The sequence below is a fragment of the Macrotis lagotis genome, chromosome 8 (assembly GCF_037893015.1).
Source record: "Macrotis lagotis isolate mMagLag1 chromosome 8, bilby.v1.9.chrom.fasta, whole genome shotgun sequence".
Lineage (NCBI taxonomy): Eukaryota > Metazoa > Chordata > Mammalia > Peramelemorphia > Peramelidae > Macrotis > Macrotis lagotis.
The window spans coordinates 193,755,354-193,772,789 of record NC_133665.1 but is presented as its reverse complement, the minus strand read 5'-3'; the positions used below and the strand labels follow the sequence as shown (position 1 = coordinate 193,772,789).

General features: G+C 53.0%; 1 protein-coding gene and 1 long non-coding RNA gene across 2 annotated transcripts in view; both read left to right on the top strand.

Moving 5' to 3' along the window:
• Positions 1-1,645: 1,645 nt before the first annotated feature.
• Positions 1,646-4,711, top strand: LOC141496672 (uncharacterized). Its single transcript, XR_012471078.1, has 3 exons — positions 1,646-2,326; positions 2,598-4,032; positions 4,572-4,711. It is a non-coding gene; the product is annotated as an uncharacterized LOC141496672 (long non-coding RNA).
• Positions 4,712-5,462: 751 nt separating this feature from the next.
• DLEC1 (DLEC1 cilia and flagella associated protein) overlaps positions 5,463-17,436 on the top strand; it is a 59,330-nt gene continuing 47,356 nt past the window's right edge. Inside the window, exons 1-9 of the mRNA XM_074199256.1 lie at positions 5,463-5,585; positions 5,704-5,844; positions 7,646-7,793; positions 9,511-9,621; positions 12,713-12,897; positions 13,113-13,333; positions 13,904-13,985; positions 15,293-15,380; positions 16,086-16,259. Of these exons, the coding sequence (XP_074055357.1) occupies positions 5,550-5,585; positions 5,704-5,844; positions 7,646-7,793; positions 9,511-9,621; positions 12,713-12,897; positions 13,113-13,333; positions 13,904-13,985; positions 15,293-15,380; positions 16,086-16,259 (1,186 nt within the window). The 5' untranslated portion in view covers positions 5,463-5,549. The remainder of the gene's footprint in view (positions 5,586-5,703; positions 5,845-7,645; positions 7,794-9,510; positions 9,622-12,712; positions 12,898-13,112; positions 13,334-13,903; positions 13,986-15,292; positions 15,381-16,085; positions 16,260-17,436) is intronic.

The window sequence follows — 17,436 nt, the reverse complement described above, 5'->3', positions numbered from 1 at the left end:
CACTATGATTGACTTGGCTCTTCTCAAATAGTGATCAAAGACAATTCTAAAAGACTTGTGATGGGAAATGCTCTTCACATTCAGAGAAGTGTGAATGCAGACCAAAGTAGATTATTTTCACTCAAAATTCTTTTACTCTTCTTTCTCATGGTTTTTCTCTTTTGTTCTGATTCTTTTACTTCCTAATATGGAGATATGTTTGATATAAATGTACATGCATAATATATCAGATTGCTGTCTTGGGATGGTTCCAAAGATCTTGGAGATCATGGAATCCATCTCTCCTGTCTTGTAGGTGGTGAAGTGCTGTTCCTAAGGTCTCAGGTAGGAAGTTTATTGATTTCCAAGGAAAATCAGGAGGAAGTAGGGGCAGGGTGGAAGGAGGGGGAAGATGTTGAATTCAGTTTTGAGTATGAAGAGTTGGATACATGGATGGATGGAGGGATGGATGGATCGATGGATGATGGATGGATGATGGATGGATGGATGGATGGATGGATGGACAGATGAATTAAAAAGCATTCATTGGGTGCCTTCTATATGCTTAGTTCTAGAGATACAAGTACAAAACATGAGAGTCCCTGCCCTCAGGGATCTTAGAGTCTACTGGGAGAGACAATACTTGCATGGGAGCAATGGCCAGCCCAGGGGTCTCTGGGATGCTGACTCTGGGATGATCCAGTGACACACCTGGTCTTTTCCCACAGAGCTACTGACTGGGGAGGGGACAAGGGATACACAGTCCTGGTTCCAAGCTCTGCTGGGGCTCAAGTCATGGGCATCTGGCTTCTCCAGGCTGACTAGCTGGTTGCACCCACAACCCTACCTCCAATCCTGGTTCCAAGATCACCATGGCTTCCACTCTCTGACCTGTGGGATTAACACCAGAAATATAGACAAAACACAGGACAGAACAATACCTCCAGGCCTCATCTCTTGGGGAGGGCTGGGAAAAGAGAAGGGGCATCCTTCCCTTCTCATGGGTTCAGTTCACTTCCTCCACATTAGGCACAGCAGAAAGCAGAAAATGGGTTTTAGAAAAGAATGCAGCCCAACCTGGTTGCTGGCTTAAAGACCCAAGCATGCCCTACCCCCCCCATGTGGTGGGGCATGAAGATATTACCTTGTTACCCAACCTTTGAAATTTGACATCCCTGTCAAATGGGAACTTGGACTTGATTTTTGAGGTTCAAGTGAGTGAGTTTGGAGGGTGGTGAAGGGACCTAAACAAGTGATTGGTCATGGAGGTTCAGAGCTGACTGGCTGGGATGTGAAACATAGTAGTCTGGTCCAGGTTCTGGAGCCTTCTACAGAGAAGGCATCATCAATGGGTGGCATTGGCAAGGAAGGGAATGGAATGGAGAGGGGAAAGTCAGAGACAGAAATATGGAGCAGACAGAGCAAGACAGAGGGCAGAAGGAGGAGGCAGGCAGGGATTGGCGGGGGCAGGAGAGGATTCCGTGCAGAGGGAAGGCTTCTAAAGGGGGTACGGGACTTGACTCGGTGGAGTGAGAAGTGACCTGTAAGAGAGTAGCTTCTATTTGGATTCCAGGGGGTGGCTGGGTGGAGATTGTGGGGAGGGGTGGTGCTGAGGAGCCTTTCAGCAGCTGAGCCTGGGTGGGAAGGAGCTGGGAGGATCCTCTGAAAGGATGAACCAGAAAACAGCCTAGGGCATGGGACTACCAGACTGGGGCCACCTGATTTGTCCAACCGGGAGGGTGTGAGATCCTGGAGAAAGAGGAGGCCCAGGCTGGGTAGAGAAATGGGGGAGGGTGCTTGGCGGAGGAGAGCCATCCCCTGGACCTGTGGCCTAGGTCCTGTCCCTGCTCAGCCATAGCCCCTGACTACAGAGATCGGCTGGCTCAGTCTTGCCTGGGGTCGGCCCATTGTGGGCAGGGGAGCCGGGCCAGGCAGGAGAGAAGGAAAGAAAGCCTCTCGAATCTGGATGGCAGCCTTGAACACAGCTCCTGCTCCAGCCTTGTAGCGCCTCTGGGAATGCTGATTTCCTAAGAAACTTCATCTTTCTGCCAACTTGTGGGGAGCAAGGAGGGATCTGGCTCCTGCCCCCTCCCACCAGTGTCCTTGGGCAGGCCTGGGTCAGGGGCTCTGGGAAGGGGGAGCTGCGGAGGACTCGCAGCATGACTCAGAGCTGCTCCAAAAGAGAAAATATTTTGCCCAGGAATGGATGTGTCTGTGAGTCATTACTCTGGCCCCGTTGCCAGGGCTGCGACACGTGACACCCGACACCCCTCAGCCCAAGCGCAGAGCCCAACCTTTCTTTCTACATCTTTGACCCAGACAGCTCAAGCCAATGGGCTTCTCTGAGGCAAGAAATGGAGCCTGGGTCTGTTAGAAGCGTGTGTCTGAGTGTCTGGCAGTGTGTGCGTGTGTATGTGATTGTGTCTGTTTATATATGTGTCTGTGTTGAGTATGTGTGTGTATGTATGTGTATCTGTGTGCTTGAGTGTGTCTGTGTCTGCATTTACACATGTAGATCCATGGGCTTGTGCATGCTCCTCTCTGGGCAGGCAGGGAGCCCCAGCTTCTGGCCCTGCAGATGTCCCCTACAGACTCACAGGCTGATGTTCTTTTTCCAGAAGTTCCCGGCCAGGAACAGGCCTCCTTCCTCATCCTGGGGAAATGATGGAGATGAGCGCTGGGTCTGGTTGTGATGCCGCCCCTGGGTCCAAGTCCATCCTCAGCCTGCACTCGAGAGAGTCTTCCCACGACTGTAGGCTCACTCCAAGGGGTGCTGAACCAAGCCCACTCAACCCTTTGTCAGAGTTGGAGTTGGAAGAGACCTTGAGGTCCTCTCATCTAGCCCCTCCATTTTATAGATGAGGAGACTGAGGACTGGTCCAAGGTCACCCAGGTGGTCAGTGTGGAGCCGCCTCTGACTGAAAGCCAGCTCCTTCCTAGAAGAAGCAGACGCCATACCTGCCCTCAGGGAGCTTCGCATTGAGCAGCTGGTCCATCAATGAACATTAAGCCTATTATGTGCCAGGCTCTCACTGGAGCATGCACATGTGTGTGTGTACACACACACACACACACACACACATGGAAGAAAAAAAATCAGAACAGGATTATGTCCAAGGGAGAAATGTCCAACAATCGTCACCAGCCTTGGTTTCCCCATCTGCGAAGAGAGGGGGTTGGGCTCTCTAGGGCTCCAAGGCTCCTTCAGCTCCAAATGCTAGGACCCCCAGAGGGAGAGATGGTGCCAGCTAAGGAATCAGGACAAGCTCCATCGGCAGGGATGAGGGTGGGGGAAGTCTGGAAGGAGGGGACTGGAGGAGAGAAAAGAATGAGTCGGAGGGTCAGTGCATCCTGTAGACCAGTTCGTACGGATCGTGGTGTGCAGAAGCGAGAACAGAATGAGACAAGAGTAGGATAGAGATGGACTGTGGATCTTTGAATGCTGAGAAAATCTCCCGTCTGTCTCTTTCTGAAGGGTCTGGGGCAGCACCTGCAGGTTCTCTTTAGGAAGGGGGGTTGGCATCATCAAAGACTGTATAAGAATAATCGTGTCGGCAGCTGTCTGAAGGTCGGATCAGAGAGGGGAGAGACTGGGAGAGAGACCAGTGAGGATGTTGGTGCTCCCACTCAGGGGTGAGGTGGGTGAAACAAGGGGATGCATAGGAGATCACGGTGACCCCAGACTAAAGGATGCTCTGCTCGGCTACTGCATCGGCATCCATCTGTCTTAGGGGGTCCAGTGGGACCAACGCTGGGCCAGGCTCTGCTGGGAAGCCTGCCCAGCCTCGAGTGCCAGGCTCCTCCAACCCATGGGGTCAGATCAGGCACAAACAGGTCATGAGAACATTCAGGGGAAGCTGGTCCCAAATTAGACATTTCATGTTTCTTTTGAGTTTCTCTCCTAGGACACGGTGCCTCTTCTGGCGAGGGCATGCCATACTGGGCAGTCCTGGGCCAGCGACTCCCATGTCTCCCAATGGGCTCCACAGTTCTTCAGAGAGACCTTGAGTGTTCTTGTCCTGCTTCTGTTCTCTGGGCAAGCGCTTGCCTTGGGTGCGTTCTCTATAAAAGAGACTTCTAGGCCTTTGAACACCATGGTCAGTCCACTGGAAGCCTGCAGCAGACTGAATGCTTGGCAGCTCGAAAGCTCGGTGTCCGCAGGTCTCCCCAGACAGCAGAGGGGGCCTAGGACACGAGGGGGCCCTGGCCCCTGGCCTGGCTGGGTGCTCCGACCCTGCCAGCTCCCCTCTTGTGTCTGGCATTCCGGGGTCCCTTCTACAGAGAGCTGGGCTTGTCATGGTTCCTCTGCGCAGTGTCGCTAGACTCCTCTGCCCGGCCACCTTGGAGAACCTGCCCTTCTCCCCTTGCCACCCAAGTTGGACTCCTCTTCCTCCTCTTCTTCCTCCTCCTCCTCCTCCCCAGAAATTTCCTGCCTGGAAATTGTAGAGCGGCAGAAAGGGACCCTCAGACCAAGCTGATGCCCGTCTCTGGCCAGGGCACAGATGGACACGAGATCCCGGGGTGACGGGAGGGAACATTTGTGGGACTTGACAAGCTCCATCTCTTACGAGGGTTTTCTTTTTCTCTTCCAGTTACGGGTCAAAAGAAGAGGAAAAAATACTTCTTTGAGAAAAGCCAATGAAAAAGAATGTCCCAAGTGGGGCCATCAGAGGGAGGCCTGGGAGCCGGAGAGAGGCGCGGGTCCCGGGCGGTGACCCAGTGGCGGGGGGCTGTGCCAGCCTGCGGGGGGCTATGGGGGGCGCCGGGGTGGAGGAGGGCAGCGATGCAGTCCGTCAGTCACCACCCGACGCGCCAGGGCCAGTCCCCGGGGGGTGCCCAGCTCCGCGGGTGGTGCCCCCGGGACGGCGCCTCCGCGCCCCCTGCCCGCGTGCGGGGCACGGCGAGGCTGCGGGGCGCCTCCCCGGCGCCGGATCGGGGCTGCGGGCCCAGCGTGGCCCCGGGAGCGGCTCCGCGGCTGCCCACGCGGGGAGGGGCGCGGCGGCGCCCCGAGGCAGCGGGGCCGGGGCCGGCGAGCCGCGGACACGCGCGTTCCGCCGCCCTCCCCTCACGCGGGGAGAAGCAGGAGGGCGGGGCCGGGCCTTCTCCCGGAAGCCGCGGCCTCCCCTCCCCCGCCCCCCGAGGGGCACGCATGCGCACGCCCACGCCGCCCCCCCCCGCGGGCCCGAGCCCCGGCTCCCTGCGGCGCCCCCTCGCGGCCTCGCCCCGCAGCGGGGCCCGGGCCGGCCCGAGGGCGGGGCGGGGCGGGGCCGGAAGCGGCGGGCCGGCGGGGCGGAGCCTCGCGTTGGAGGCGGCCGGCGGAAGGGGCGGGCCCGGAAGCGGCGGGCCCGGAAGCGGCGCGGCGCGGCGTCGGTCTCCACGGAGATCCCTCGGCGGCCTGCATGGAGGCCCGCGGCTCCTCGCCGCCGCCGCCGCCGCCGGGCCGCCCGGCCTGGCCGGGCCTGGAGGCGGCCCGGGGGTCGGCGTCGGGCCCGGAGCCAGACGCCGAGCCCGGCCCCGGCGCGGGCGACTACGAGGAGGTCCCGGAGCCCGAGCCCGAGCGCGAGCCCGGGATGCTGAGGCTGCGGCCGGCCTCCGAGCAGACGCAGGTGCCCGGGCCTCCCCGCCCCCTTCCCCGGGGCGCCCCCGCCCTCCCCTGGCCCCCGGGGCGCCCCCTGGGCGGGACAGGCTGGCGGGGGGCCCCGCACTCAGCGCCGCTCCCCCCAGGACATCTCCCCGCTCCTGACGGGCCTCTTCAGGAACCTGTACACCCTGGACGTGATCGGGGGCCACGTCGGCGCGCAGCTCATCCGGGCCCGGGGCGCAGAGAGCCCCCGGCACTGCAAGTTCGTGGGCGAGCTGCAGAAGGTGAGCCGCGGCCGGGGGCCCGGGGGGAGGCCGGCCGGGAGGGCCAGAGCGGGGGCCCCCCGGCCGCGGCCCGGCCCGGCCCCGCGGCCGGACCTTCGCATCTGGTACTCGGGAGCCGCGGCCCCGATCCTAGGGAGCGTTGGGGAGCGGGCTTCCCGGCGGAGGGCGCGGCGTCTACCCCACTGGCTCCTCTGGGCCTCCCCCATACCCCGGAGCAGCCCGTGCCAGGGGGCAGAGGCTGGTTCGCAGGCTTCTCCTGTGCCCGCCAAGCTGCTCCTTGTGGGAGGCAGGGCTCGCATTCAGGGCTTTTGGCTCCCCACCCACTTCCCCATCCCTCAACTGGGCAGCTGCTCAAATGTAAATTGTTTTCTGGGAACGTCTTTTATCAGAGAAAGCTTCCAGAAAGGAGGATGATTTGTGTTCCCCTCCCCCCCAGCACTGCATTAACTTGGGCCTGGTATCCCACAAACCGGTAGTTCCTTTTCTCCTTTTATTCTTCATATTTCTGTTTCTTTTTGTTTCTTTCTCTTCCCTGTAGCCGTAATGGCCCAGCCTTTGTTTCTTTCATTTAGATTTGCATCTAGAGCCATCCGTGTACTGCCACTTGGTAGTATCTCACTTGGAGGCATCCTTTAGGCTTTTGGATTTAATTTTTTATTATTTTATTAATTTCTCCATGAAGGGATCTGTCCTGATTATCCTCTGCAGTCTCTACTTAAGGCAATCAGAGATCATCTTGGCCTTTTTTATGGGTGCATATCATCCAGAGCTTGTGATCCACCGGGACCCCAAGGACTTTTTCACACTAATTGCTCTCTCACCGTATCTCCCACATCCTATATGGGAACTTGAGGTTTGAACTCCGTTATCTCCCACATCCTATACTGCAAACTTGAGGTTTGAACTCCATGGCATGGTTTTCTATTTACTCTTATAAATAGATTTTCTCTTTTGAGCCTCAGCCTCTGGAGTTCTCCTTTTGTATCAGCTACAAGTATTCGCTTTGTCCTTTGTTAAGTTGGGAGACTCTGCCAAGATATTGGCAGGCTCAGCTAGAATGCTGTGCCAGGCCTAAAGAGATGATGTAATTGGGGCGGCTAGGTGGCCCAGTGGATAGAGCACTGGCCTTGAAGTCAGGAGTACCTGAGTTCAAATCCGGCCTCAGACACTTAATAATTACCTAGCTGTGTGGCCTTGGGCAAGCCACTTAACCCCATTGCCTTGAAAAAAAATAAATAAATAATAAAATAAAATAAAAAAAGAGATGATGTAATCGAGATGAGGTAATTGAGTGCAAAGGTCAACTTCTCAGGTAAAAGACAGCTGGGGGGTTGAAGCCTCAAGTCTTGCCCTTTCTGCCCAAGGGATGGGCAGTGTCAGACACATGACCCTCTTGTCCCACAGCACACCCAAGTACTGCCAGACTTGGCAAAATGAAGATACAAGAGCCTGGTCCCATTTCCTTGAGGATGATGCCCCAGAGGATGGAGCTAGGAATTTGAGGGGGGCACCATACTGCCAATTTAGACCTAGAAGAACAGTGGGATACCCCAAACACAGATTGTCAGAGGCAGGCTTTCTCCCCCAGGGCTGTATGTCCGTCAACACACTGGCTTGGAAAGACTGGGCTATGGGCCCCATGTGCAGGATGGGAGACAAGGTGCCCAATGATCTCTCCTAGCCCTGAACTGCAGCAGGCAGATGGTTCTGCCCTTTACATAAAGTCATGGGGCTAAGTTGGGGCAGACCACATGAGGGAGGCATGACTGTGTCTCTGTCCCATTCCCTGTTCTTGTGCCAGCTTCGAGATGATTATACACAGAAGTTGGCAGACGCAGATATGGTAGAGAGGCATATCATTCAGGCCCGGGCTCGGGCCCTGGCAGAAGAAGAAAGGCTCCTGAACGACATCAAAGCCAAGGGATTTGATCATGTCCACCTGCCTCCAGGTATGGCTTCTGTGCCTGCTCTTGTCCAGACTGTCGAGCTGGACCCATGTTGGGACCAAAGACCAAATGCAATCTTTCCTGGAGCCTCCTGGGAGTTGCCAAAGCTGCTCAGACTCCAGAGAGGCCGGCAGAACCGTCTAGTCTGCTCAGGGAGGCTTTTGAAGGCAGCTACCACCCATCCCCATCCATGTTGTGCCTTCCCCAACTCTTGCCATTGGACTTCCTGAGTCCTGGCTTTGAGGGCCCTGACATCTCAACCAGCCTCCTCTGGACCCAGCCCCTAAAGTGTGGGGCTGAAGCCGCCTAGATCTGATCTGTCCAAGGCAGGGCAGAGGACAGCAAGACCTGGCCATCTCTGGGCCTGATGCTTCTGGGCTCATCCCCCAGAGCACACCTGGACATTGATTTTTTTTTTTTTTTTTTTTTAGTGCTTGGAACAGCAAGGTGGCAAAGGGACTAGAGCCCTGGACTTGTAGTCTGGAAGACCTCAGTTCAGATACAACCTCAGACACTTGCTAGCTGTGTGACCCTGGGCAAATTACTTCTCCCTTATTTGCCTCAGTTTCCATATCATAGTCCCTGCTTTCCATTTGTGAAGCTCCAATGACAGAGTGATTCTGAAGGGCTCCCCAGGTGCTGTAGGCATTTTAGCTAGGGATGGGAAGAGCCCACCTGAGGTCTGCTGCCAAGGATGCCCTCTAATACCCAATAACAACACTGACAATGACTGGACCTGAATGTTGTGCACAAACAGAAAGAGCTCCAACCCTGGTGGGGCGGCCCACTCTTTGAGTCTCCTCATTTAGCACCCCCCCATTCCCCAAGAGATCAGGGTAGTTAGCAAGAGGATGCTTCCCTGGCCCTGCCTGCTCCTTCCTCTGCAGAATCATGGGAGCTTTCTGAGAAGTAAAGGACTGGGGGTTCAGGACCCTATTAGGGATTAGATGGGGGCAAAGCTTGGGATTCCAGGATGTGACACTGAGTGACCAACCTACGACACCACTGATGGCCACAGGATGGGGCCTGGCGGAGCCCACAGCGGGAGCAACTTACTTTTCTTTGCTCAGTTATTAGTATTCTTTCTCCAGGCCAAATTCCTTGGCCTGGCATTGCAAGTGGCTCTGCCTGTTTCTTGCATCCAGGTCTGTGCCTGTGGGCCTCAACGTGTCTGGTATCCCTTCTTACCCAGAGCCTGAGTGTTTCCCTGAAGGTTTTCTTGCCCCCCTCCCAACCCCCAGCCAACAGTGATCCTTCTTGCCCTCATCTCTTGGGAGTCCCAGCAGGATTACACAGCATAGAGCTGGCTTGACTGTAATTCATTTTTCATGTTGAGATTTGTCCCCCCAGTTAAATTGGAGGCTTCTAGAGGAAAGAGGTGATTGTCTCCTCCTCTCTCAAAGGACTGACCTAATGATCAGTTGGCATTGGGACCACAAGCTAGAGGCAGGATGGGCAGATCCCATTGGGAGTGGTCTTGGAAGACCCCAAGGTGATGGAGGCTCAGAAGGGAGTGAGGTTCAGGCATGGGACCCAGTCTGGATGGAAGGTCACCAGGGAGGAAGAATAGGGCCAGGCCCTCAGTAGAAGGCCTTCTGAGAAGAGTCCCCTGGCCATCAGTTCAGCATCAGCCCAGCGAGGGAAACCCTCAGCCCAGTTTTGAGGCATCGGCTCATTTTGTTCACTGTTTCCTAACTGTTTCTTTATTTCTTTATTCCAGTGAATTCTACCTTCAGATGGTGTGTGGATAATGAGCTGCTAAAGAAGAACAATTTGATTTGTCCTGAGGATTATGTCCATGACCCTTTGCCTTTTTCCCTAGCCCCTAAAGGTATGATTTCTCTCATCTCTAGGACGCTGCTTGCTATGAGCCTGTGCCCATGGGGCAGAGGACCTGGGGAGCAATCCTGTCTCGGCACCTCCTTCCTTGTGACGTTTGTCCCCAGTCATCCCTTTCAGGCAGGCTCCTCTAGAAGAGGAGGAGGAGGTGTTCTAGGCAGGCTGGTCACCCCGGGGACAAAGCACGGTGGAGTGCCCTTCAGTCTGGATGGGGTGAGTCAGCTCTTCAGGATGCTGATGGGGTCTCCACCTTGGATCTCTCTACCCAAACACTTCTTGACTCTTTTCAGAAAGCACGTTTCCTTGCCTCAGTCCGCTGTGCTTTGACCTTCTCTGCTGGTCGTTGGGTGCTTTGTCCTCAGGTGAGGACATTGTCCTCAGGACAATGGGAGCACTGACCTGCAGGGAGTGTGTGGACAAGGATGTGGGTCCTAGAGCATGGGCTGCACAGTACAGGCAGGGGGTCTCCTCGACAGAAGAGGCGCTCTAGAGCCATGGGCCAACACAGACTTGGGGAAGAGCCAAGTCTTTGGTGTAGGTGTGGAAGGAGGTTGTCTGCTGATGTCAGCTGCCATCAATGCTGCTCTTCTTGGGGTCATTAAGGTCACTTCCCTGGAAGGCTTGAAAATTGGGGTCTCGCTAAGGAACCTTTAACCCTGAGGGGGGTCAAAGGGTCCACTTCATCGATTTCCCTTCTCTGTGTCTCCCCCTTCCCCCTTTTCCTCCCTCCCCACCCCCGCTCCATTCTTCCTCACCCACATCCCTCCTCTCTTTCTTGGTTGTTCTCTTTTGGGAGTGCTCAGTTTCATCCTTCTGCTTCCCTGGGGTCATCCCCTCCCCACCCTTTTTGCTTCAGCTGCTCTCCCACGGACCACCAGCCCAAGTCCTCTGGCCGCTTCATCTCCGTGGAAGACTGAGTATCTTTTGAGCAGCCAGGATGGGCAAAGAATTGTGGGATGGTCTGTCATCCCAAATGTGGACTTTACCTCCAGAAATTTCTACTTTTTGGTTTGTGCGAAGTTTTTGTATTTGTCCACTTGTGCTGTTTTATTAAGCAGGAGATGTTTGGGTAGGATGCGGCTAGCCACACATTCACTTACCCCAATGAGGCGTTGAGGCTGAGGCCCTGCCTATCCTAGAGTGGAAAGCATAGCCAAGGTGGGAACCTGCTGGTTAGCACCATTCTGACAGAGTTGGGGGATCTTCCAGGTCAGGGTTTGAGGCTGCTTCCTAAGGGCTTCACCTGAAGAGGGCCCACTTAGAGAGCCCCTGGGGCTTTTCTGAGCCCATCTGAGACACATTCATTCCCCAGGGCTCAGCGAGAGGGGCCTTAGTCCTTGAGCAGGGTCCCCTTGTACCCTGATATGTCCCTGAATTTCAGTCTCATCTAAATGGATGGCTAGACACAGCTGTACGTATCAGGGACTCTCCAGCCAGAGGCTTGGTATTTCTCTCCCCTCTTGAGATTCTTGAGCCCCACTTATAAGGCCTTTGCTAGTGACATGATTTGTTTGGGTGGGTAGTAGAAGTAAAAGCTCTCCCAGGGTACTGCCATCTTGGCATGACCCCTGCAGGCAGTGAATGAGCTCCCCTCCAACCTCCCCTACTTAGAGAAATCATAGTCACGCTAAACTCTGAAAGGAAATAGCTTCTGCATTTATCTGCTGGGCCTTTTCTTCTTTGCTCACTTGCCTATGTGGTTTTTTCATAATTGATATTTATTTTATATTTTCAGTTACTTGTCATGAAAGTTTTTAACCTTCATCCAGGATCATGCATATTTATAAGTTACACAATTTCCTTCCATTCCTCTTCCCTCAATGATGAACAGTCTGGTCTACATAGACATTTGTGTTTAAAATGTTTACAGAATAGGACTAAGGGAAAAGAAAGAAAACCCTGAAACAAGAAGGAAAAACATGAGAGAAATTTTTAAGAAGCAAATGTCGTGTTCATTCAAATTCTGTAGGTTTTTCTTCCTCTGGATGGGGATAGCATTGTCCATAGCAGTTGTCTTAGGTCTCTGGACTGCTGGGAGGAGCTGCATCTCTCTTAGTTGATCAACTCACAATGTTGTTGTTAATGTGACCAATGTTCTCTCAGTTCTGTTCCCTCTGCTCAGCATCAGTTCCTGTAATTTATTCCATGCTTCTCTAGAGACCAGCCATTTGCTGCCTAGATGCTGGGTTTTTTTTTTAGCATGATTTATTTTTTGTGTTCTTTTTTTGCAAAGCAATGGGGTGATTTGCCCAAGGTCATACAGCTAGGCAATATCTATTTTTTTAGGGGTTTTTTTTGCAAGGCAATGAATGGGGTTAAGTGACTTGCCCAAGGCCACACGGCTAGGTCATTATTAAGTGTGTGAGGTCAAGTTTGAACTCAGGCACTCTTGATTCCAGGGCTGGTTTTCTATCCACTGCGCCCCCTAGCTGCTCCATACTTATGTGTTTTTAAGAAAATAAAGCCTTCTTTCTCTTTTGCTCTTGTATCATCTCCATTTCTCATTCTGTCCTTACCCTTCACCACTAACTGCCTCCTCAAGGACTGTCCCTTATAATAAAGAATAAAAATGGGGGAACTTCCAGCAAACTACTGTGTCAAAAAAGGCTGACCTGTATGTACTGTTCTCTTGCAGTTTTCTCCCACTTCTCTAAAGGAGCAGAGAGAGGTCACACATGTCATTCAGTCTTTCCTTAAGCTGTATTTGCTACAAAAAATTGCAAATGAATTTGACTCAGTTGCTCTAAAGTCATGTTTTGACAGAATTCCTGTGGTGTGTCCCTAAAGGAAACCCCTGTTTGTTCTGTGACGCATGCCACAGCAACGGCCCCCTTTGCTTGTGTTCCAAAGGAAGGCAGTGTGTTCTCCTCACAGGGAGGCTGAGAACGAGCCTGGAATTCTGGATTTCTTTGCTTTAACATCTCTGATCCCCTAAGGCTCCCTAAACCCTGGACGTCACACTCCTGTGGGATGGACAGAGCATTTCGGGGAGAGCAAGGAGCCACCAGCCTCTCTGTCAGCAGGCCGGGGAATTCCCTCTGTCCTTTCCCTCAGTGATGACCTTGGTTTCCTTTGAGCCACAGGAGAGATCATCTCACAGTGCACCAAGATGACCTTTAGCAGCAGACAGCACAGTATAGCCATAGAGAAAGCTCACAAAATGTTAGCGAAGGTCTGCAAGAAGCTTCCAGCCATCCCTTCAAAAGTATCCCTGTCCTCCCTGTCAAAGTGCTCAACCCTCCAAAAGAAAACTATCAGTGTTGTCAAGGTAGGCACCCGAATACCTCTCGGTGATGGCTCCCAAGGTCGTCTGGGGGTGGTGGTGAGGGGAGAGACAGAGGAACCCATAATCCCACACATCTTTGTGGGGAGGAGTGGAGCTACACATGGGGGCTCTGAGTCTGGGCCAGTAGCCCAGAGCAGCGTCTCCCCAGAAGCTTATTTGGAGAGGTTTTGAATAGGTTACTTCTGCTTGTTTCCCAGAAATCCCAGGGGCCAAAAAATAAGATGTGGATGAATCATTTAAACACAGCCCAGAGAGTCAAGGAGCGCCAGCTTCTTGCCAGATTTGAGGACCAGCACAAATATCTCAAGAACCCTCGCTTTTACCCACCTAACACTGTGGATGGAGGCAAGTCCCTCCTCTTTCCTCTAAAGAAGACAAGACCCGTGGAAGATGAACAGAGTGTTGAGTTCAGTGAGAGGTTTGTCTGGGAAGCATGTGAAGCCCAAGATCAATAAAGGCCTGTTGGCGTCTCTTTGTTCCAGGGTGTCTTTGCTCTGCTTTGGCTGGGTTGAAGGAGGGCTGCAGAGAGGATATTGGGCGGGCAGTCTGGGAGATGCACCCTATGAGAAGGGGAGGGGGCCCTTGGGAGCCAGTCTCCGGAGCCTGTGTCCCTGCTTCCACCAGTCTGAGTCCTCTCCCGATCTGACAGGACCAGGAAATAAACAGAAGTCCTGGCCCTTCTGCCAGTGGCTCATTTCTCCCAGGCATCCAGCAGGCATTTGTTGGACCCCTACTGGGTGCCCCCTAAATTGGACAAAGATGCCACCTTATGGATGTCAGTCCACAGCCAGAGAATAGACTGCCACCCTGGGGGAGGAGAGCAGTGGCTCTGGCAGGAACTGAGCCAGGCAAGCCTTGGCTGCCGTTTGAGGCATGGGCAACTCTTGGGGGGAGATGTTGGCTGGCACAGACATGTGTGTGTCATTACATGTATGCATGGGTGTTTGTCTGGGTCTAACAGACCTTTGTTTTTCCTGTTTCCTTCCAGAAATTTTGATGACGCTCCAGTTTTTCTAGCTAAGCCATCAGTGGTTTTTTTTACTGATTATGTAGTTGGACCAGTTTACGAGGTAGAAATCTTGCTTCCTTGTGACTCCTTCTGAACCATGGTCACTCAAGGGCCAGACAAAAGCCATACTATTCTGATGGGGAGTTATAGATAGGGCGAAGCCAGACCCACCCAGACATCGAAAAATACCTCCAATGGCAGTGATCCATGGTGCAGCCACACCTGGTGTCCTTTCTGGAGAGGCTGGAGGAGGCCCAGGAAGGGCTGGGGATGGGAGTTGGGGCTGGGAAAGGGTCTCTTGGTGGTCTCTTCAGTTTTGGATATCCACTTGATGGCCATCAGAGCAAGAGGGCACGGGGATGGAAGGAGTGTAGACTTGTTCCTTGATCCCAGAAGACTAGAATTGAGATTCCTTTGGAAACCTGTAAGAAGCTCCATGTTGTACAGCTCAAAGTAACAGTTTTAATTTATTACCCAAAAAAGGACTTGAGGGCAAACCAAACATCTGAGGTTCTGGAAGGGATGACAGCCCTGGCAGCATGTCGTTGAGGGCAGTTAGGGTTTCATTCGCTCTCTCTTCACTGCATGTTGTTTGGGTAGCTCCAAGATAAAGTGGGTCACAGATATGTGAGAGAGAGGCCATGTCCTCCAAGAGCAACATCCAGCAAGGGGGTACTAAGTGTTTAGAAAGGGTTTTGAGTGTGTAATGCTAGGAGGGCATCATGGAAGGCGCTTGTCTTGGCACCAGGCCTGAGTTGATAGAGAACAGACAAATTAACAAACATTTGGAGAGCTGAAGTTGGGAGTGACCAGAAGGTGAGTCTGTGTGACTGGCCCCAGAAGTGGAGCTAGGCCACAATGGATCCAAGACTTGTGCGGGGCAATAACATGTGAGGACAGTGAGGGGATTGGGGTATGGCAGTCATGACGATGTGGTGGGCCACTGTTACCTGTGACCTCTTGGGCAGATTCCATTTCTTTTTGTGAGACAGAGATGGGCAGCAGACCTCCCTGGGAGTGTGGGTGGACATGGAGGTTGTTACCCAGATGAAAGAGTGGCCAGGTTAGGCTTCTGTGCAGGAGAGCATCTGGACGCAATGCTGGGGGACAGGACCTGAAAAAGAGAGGAGTCGGGGTAGGAGATGGGAAAGGGTTTGTGGCCCCATGTGACCACGTCCTGGGGCTTTCCATAACTCCTCCATGTCTGTCCCAGGCCTCTGATCCATGAGGTCAACCAGGGACTGTGGGGGATGGCAGAAAGTGTGGGGTTACTGGGCTTGGCCCAGAGAGTTCAGCTTCTGAGCCAGACCCGATCCCGATTCAGCCTAACCTCTGCTTCCCCTCTTGTTCTTAAAATGATAAACCCAGGTTGTGCTCGAGCTGCAGAATATCACATCTGCCAGCCGCCACTTGAGAATCCTCCCACCTTCCACCCAGTTCTTCTCCCTCAGCTTAGGTGAGTGGGAATCTGTCTCGTGGTGGCTCCATCCTTGTTAGTGGGAAAAGCCCTCTCTGCTTGGAGAATTTTGCCCCCCAGTAACTAGAGGCTCCCCAGTAATCAAGACAGCTACACCTGGGGCTGGGGGCTTCCCAAGGCAGCTGAATCTCTCACTTCAGACCCCAAAGGTTCCAGGATGTGATCATGATGCCCAGGCATCTTTCTCATATTGGCCTCAGCCACTGTGCCCAGGAATGCCCAGCCCCCATCAGCCCTGGAGTATTTCCCAGACCGGTGGGAATATTGGTGCAGCAATTTGGGGGTTTAACAATCCTGCCTCCCCACTTGTTAGCAGTCAGCTAGCCAGACACATGTCTTGCTTTGAGGGGAAACAGAGGCCTTGCCCTTGGTGAGTGGCAACAGAGCAGTAATGGCAGTCTGCCTCAGGAGTAGATGCTTAATCAAGATTTGTTCTTTTCCCTTCCCCGTGGGCAGTATTGGCTCCTCTGCTGCCCCTTCTCCCCCCCCCCCCCCATAAGGGCTGCCTGGACCAGCAGTCCCTTGAGATATCCTGGGGACAGAAGTCCCTTCTTTGGAGACAGCTGGTCCTCAGGATTATCTGGATATCTCCCCCCTCCCCGAGCCTAGGATACATGCAACCCCAATCCTAGGGAGCTCCTGGTGTGGGGACTGGAAATCCAAATGCTTGTCTTTGTCTGCCAGGAAAGTTCCCGAGCAAAGGAGGATCGGTGGCCCCTGGGATGGTCTGCCAATACACCATCCGTTTTGCTCCTGATAGCCTTGGAGATTTTGATGATTTTATCTTAGTGGAGACTCAGTCAGTCCACACCCTTCTGATCCCCTTACAAGCCAGGAGACCACCTCCAATATTGACATGTTAGTATGGGTTTGAGCAGGGGTGGGATGCTGGGGAGGTGAATTAGAGATGTGCCCAGGATGAGAGCAGGTCCTGGACAGATGGGTTCTGAATTCTGATCCTGCTGTGCCCTAGGTCTGGTTTGCACATCTGAAAAATCAGGGGTTTGAATCAAGAGCCTCTGAGGTCCTTCTGGCTCTCAGTCAGTGGTGCTGACCTAACATCATCCCACATGCCAGAATCCCTCAGCTAATGTCACTGAGAGGGGTGAACCCAATTCTTCTTGATCTCTTCTGCCAGACTGCCTCTGCGGGGAGGGTGGGTGCTGATCAATGGAGAACTGGAAACAAGGGGGTGCCCTGTGATTGAGGAATGGCTTAACAAATGCAGGGTCAGGGATGTCAGAAAATATGTCTGTGAAGTAAGAAATGGGGAGTGTAAAGGACTCCAAGAAATGGAATGCGTTTAATGAGAAAACCTAGATTAAGACTGCGGATTCCTCTCAAAGATAGCAGTCTTCTTTTCCAAGTCCTGTGGAAGACTGTTACCTGGTCTGTCCTTAATGCTAACGCTATTCAGACCTCCTTTGGGTTTTTTCTGCTGTTTTTCTTGTTCAAAATAAACTCAGTTCTATCTAGTACTGGAGGAGCAGAGGCCACCCAAAATTTATGTTCAGTTTTTCGCTCCATCGAACTCTTGGGTTGGCAACAGGTTTAACCCTTCCTAATTGTTTCACTTGAGGCAATTTAAAATGATTGCCACTCTTCTCTCACCCAGAAGGTGACTCAGGATTCAGAATTACAAGTAACCTATGAGAGAAAGGTGCTCATCGTTGATGATTAAGAATCAACTAAGGTTTTCACCCACATGAAACAAATAACTCCATTTCTTGTGAATTTGGGGGGCACTAGATTAGCCAATTGTTTTTCAGATCAGTTGGTACCTTGCATTGTAGATGTTTAATGTTGTTTGATTTTTCTTGCTTATCTTTGTAATTTTAATCAGTCTGTCCCAGAAAAGTGGTCAGTCCCAGGCCTACCAGGTCACTAGCCCAGAACTGACAGGATCTTAAGTAAAATGAGAAAACGTTGGTCACTATCTGAAGATTTGCATCGGTTACAATCCTGTTTTTATTATATGGAGTATGGGGGGGCACTTTTCCTGAGGAAAAGAGGTGCTTCCCCCCATGGAATTACC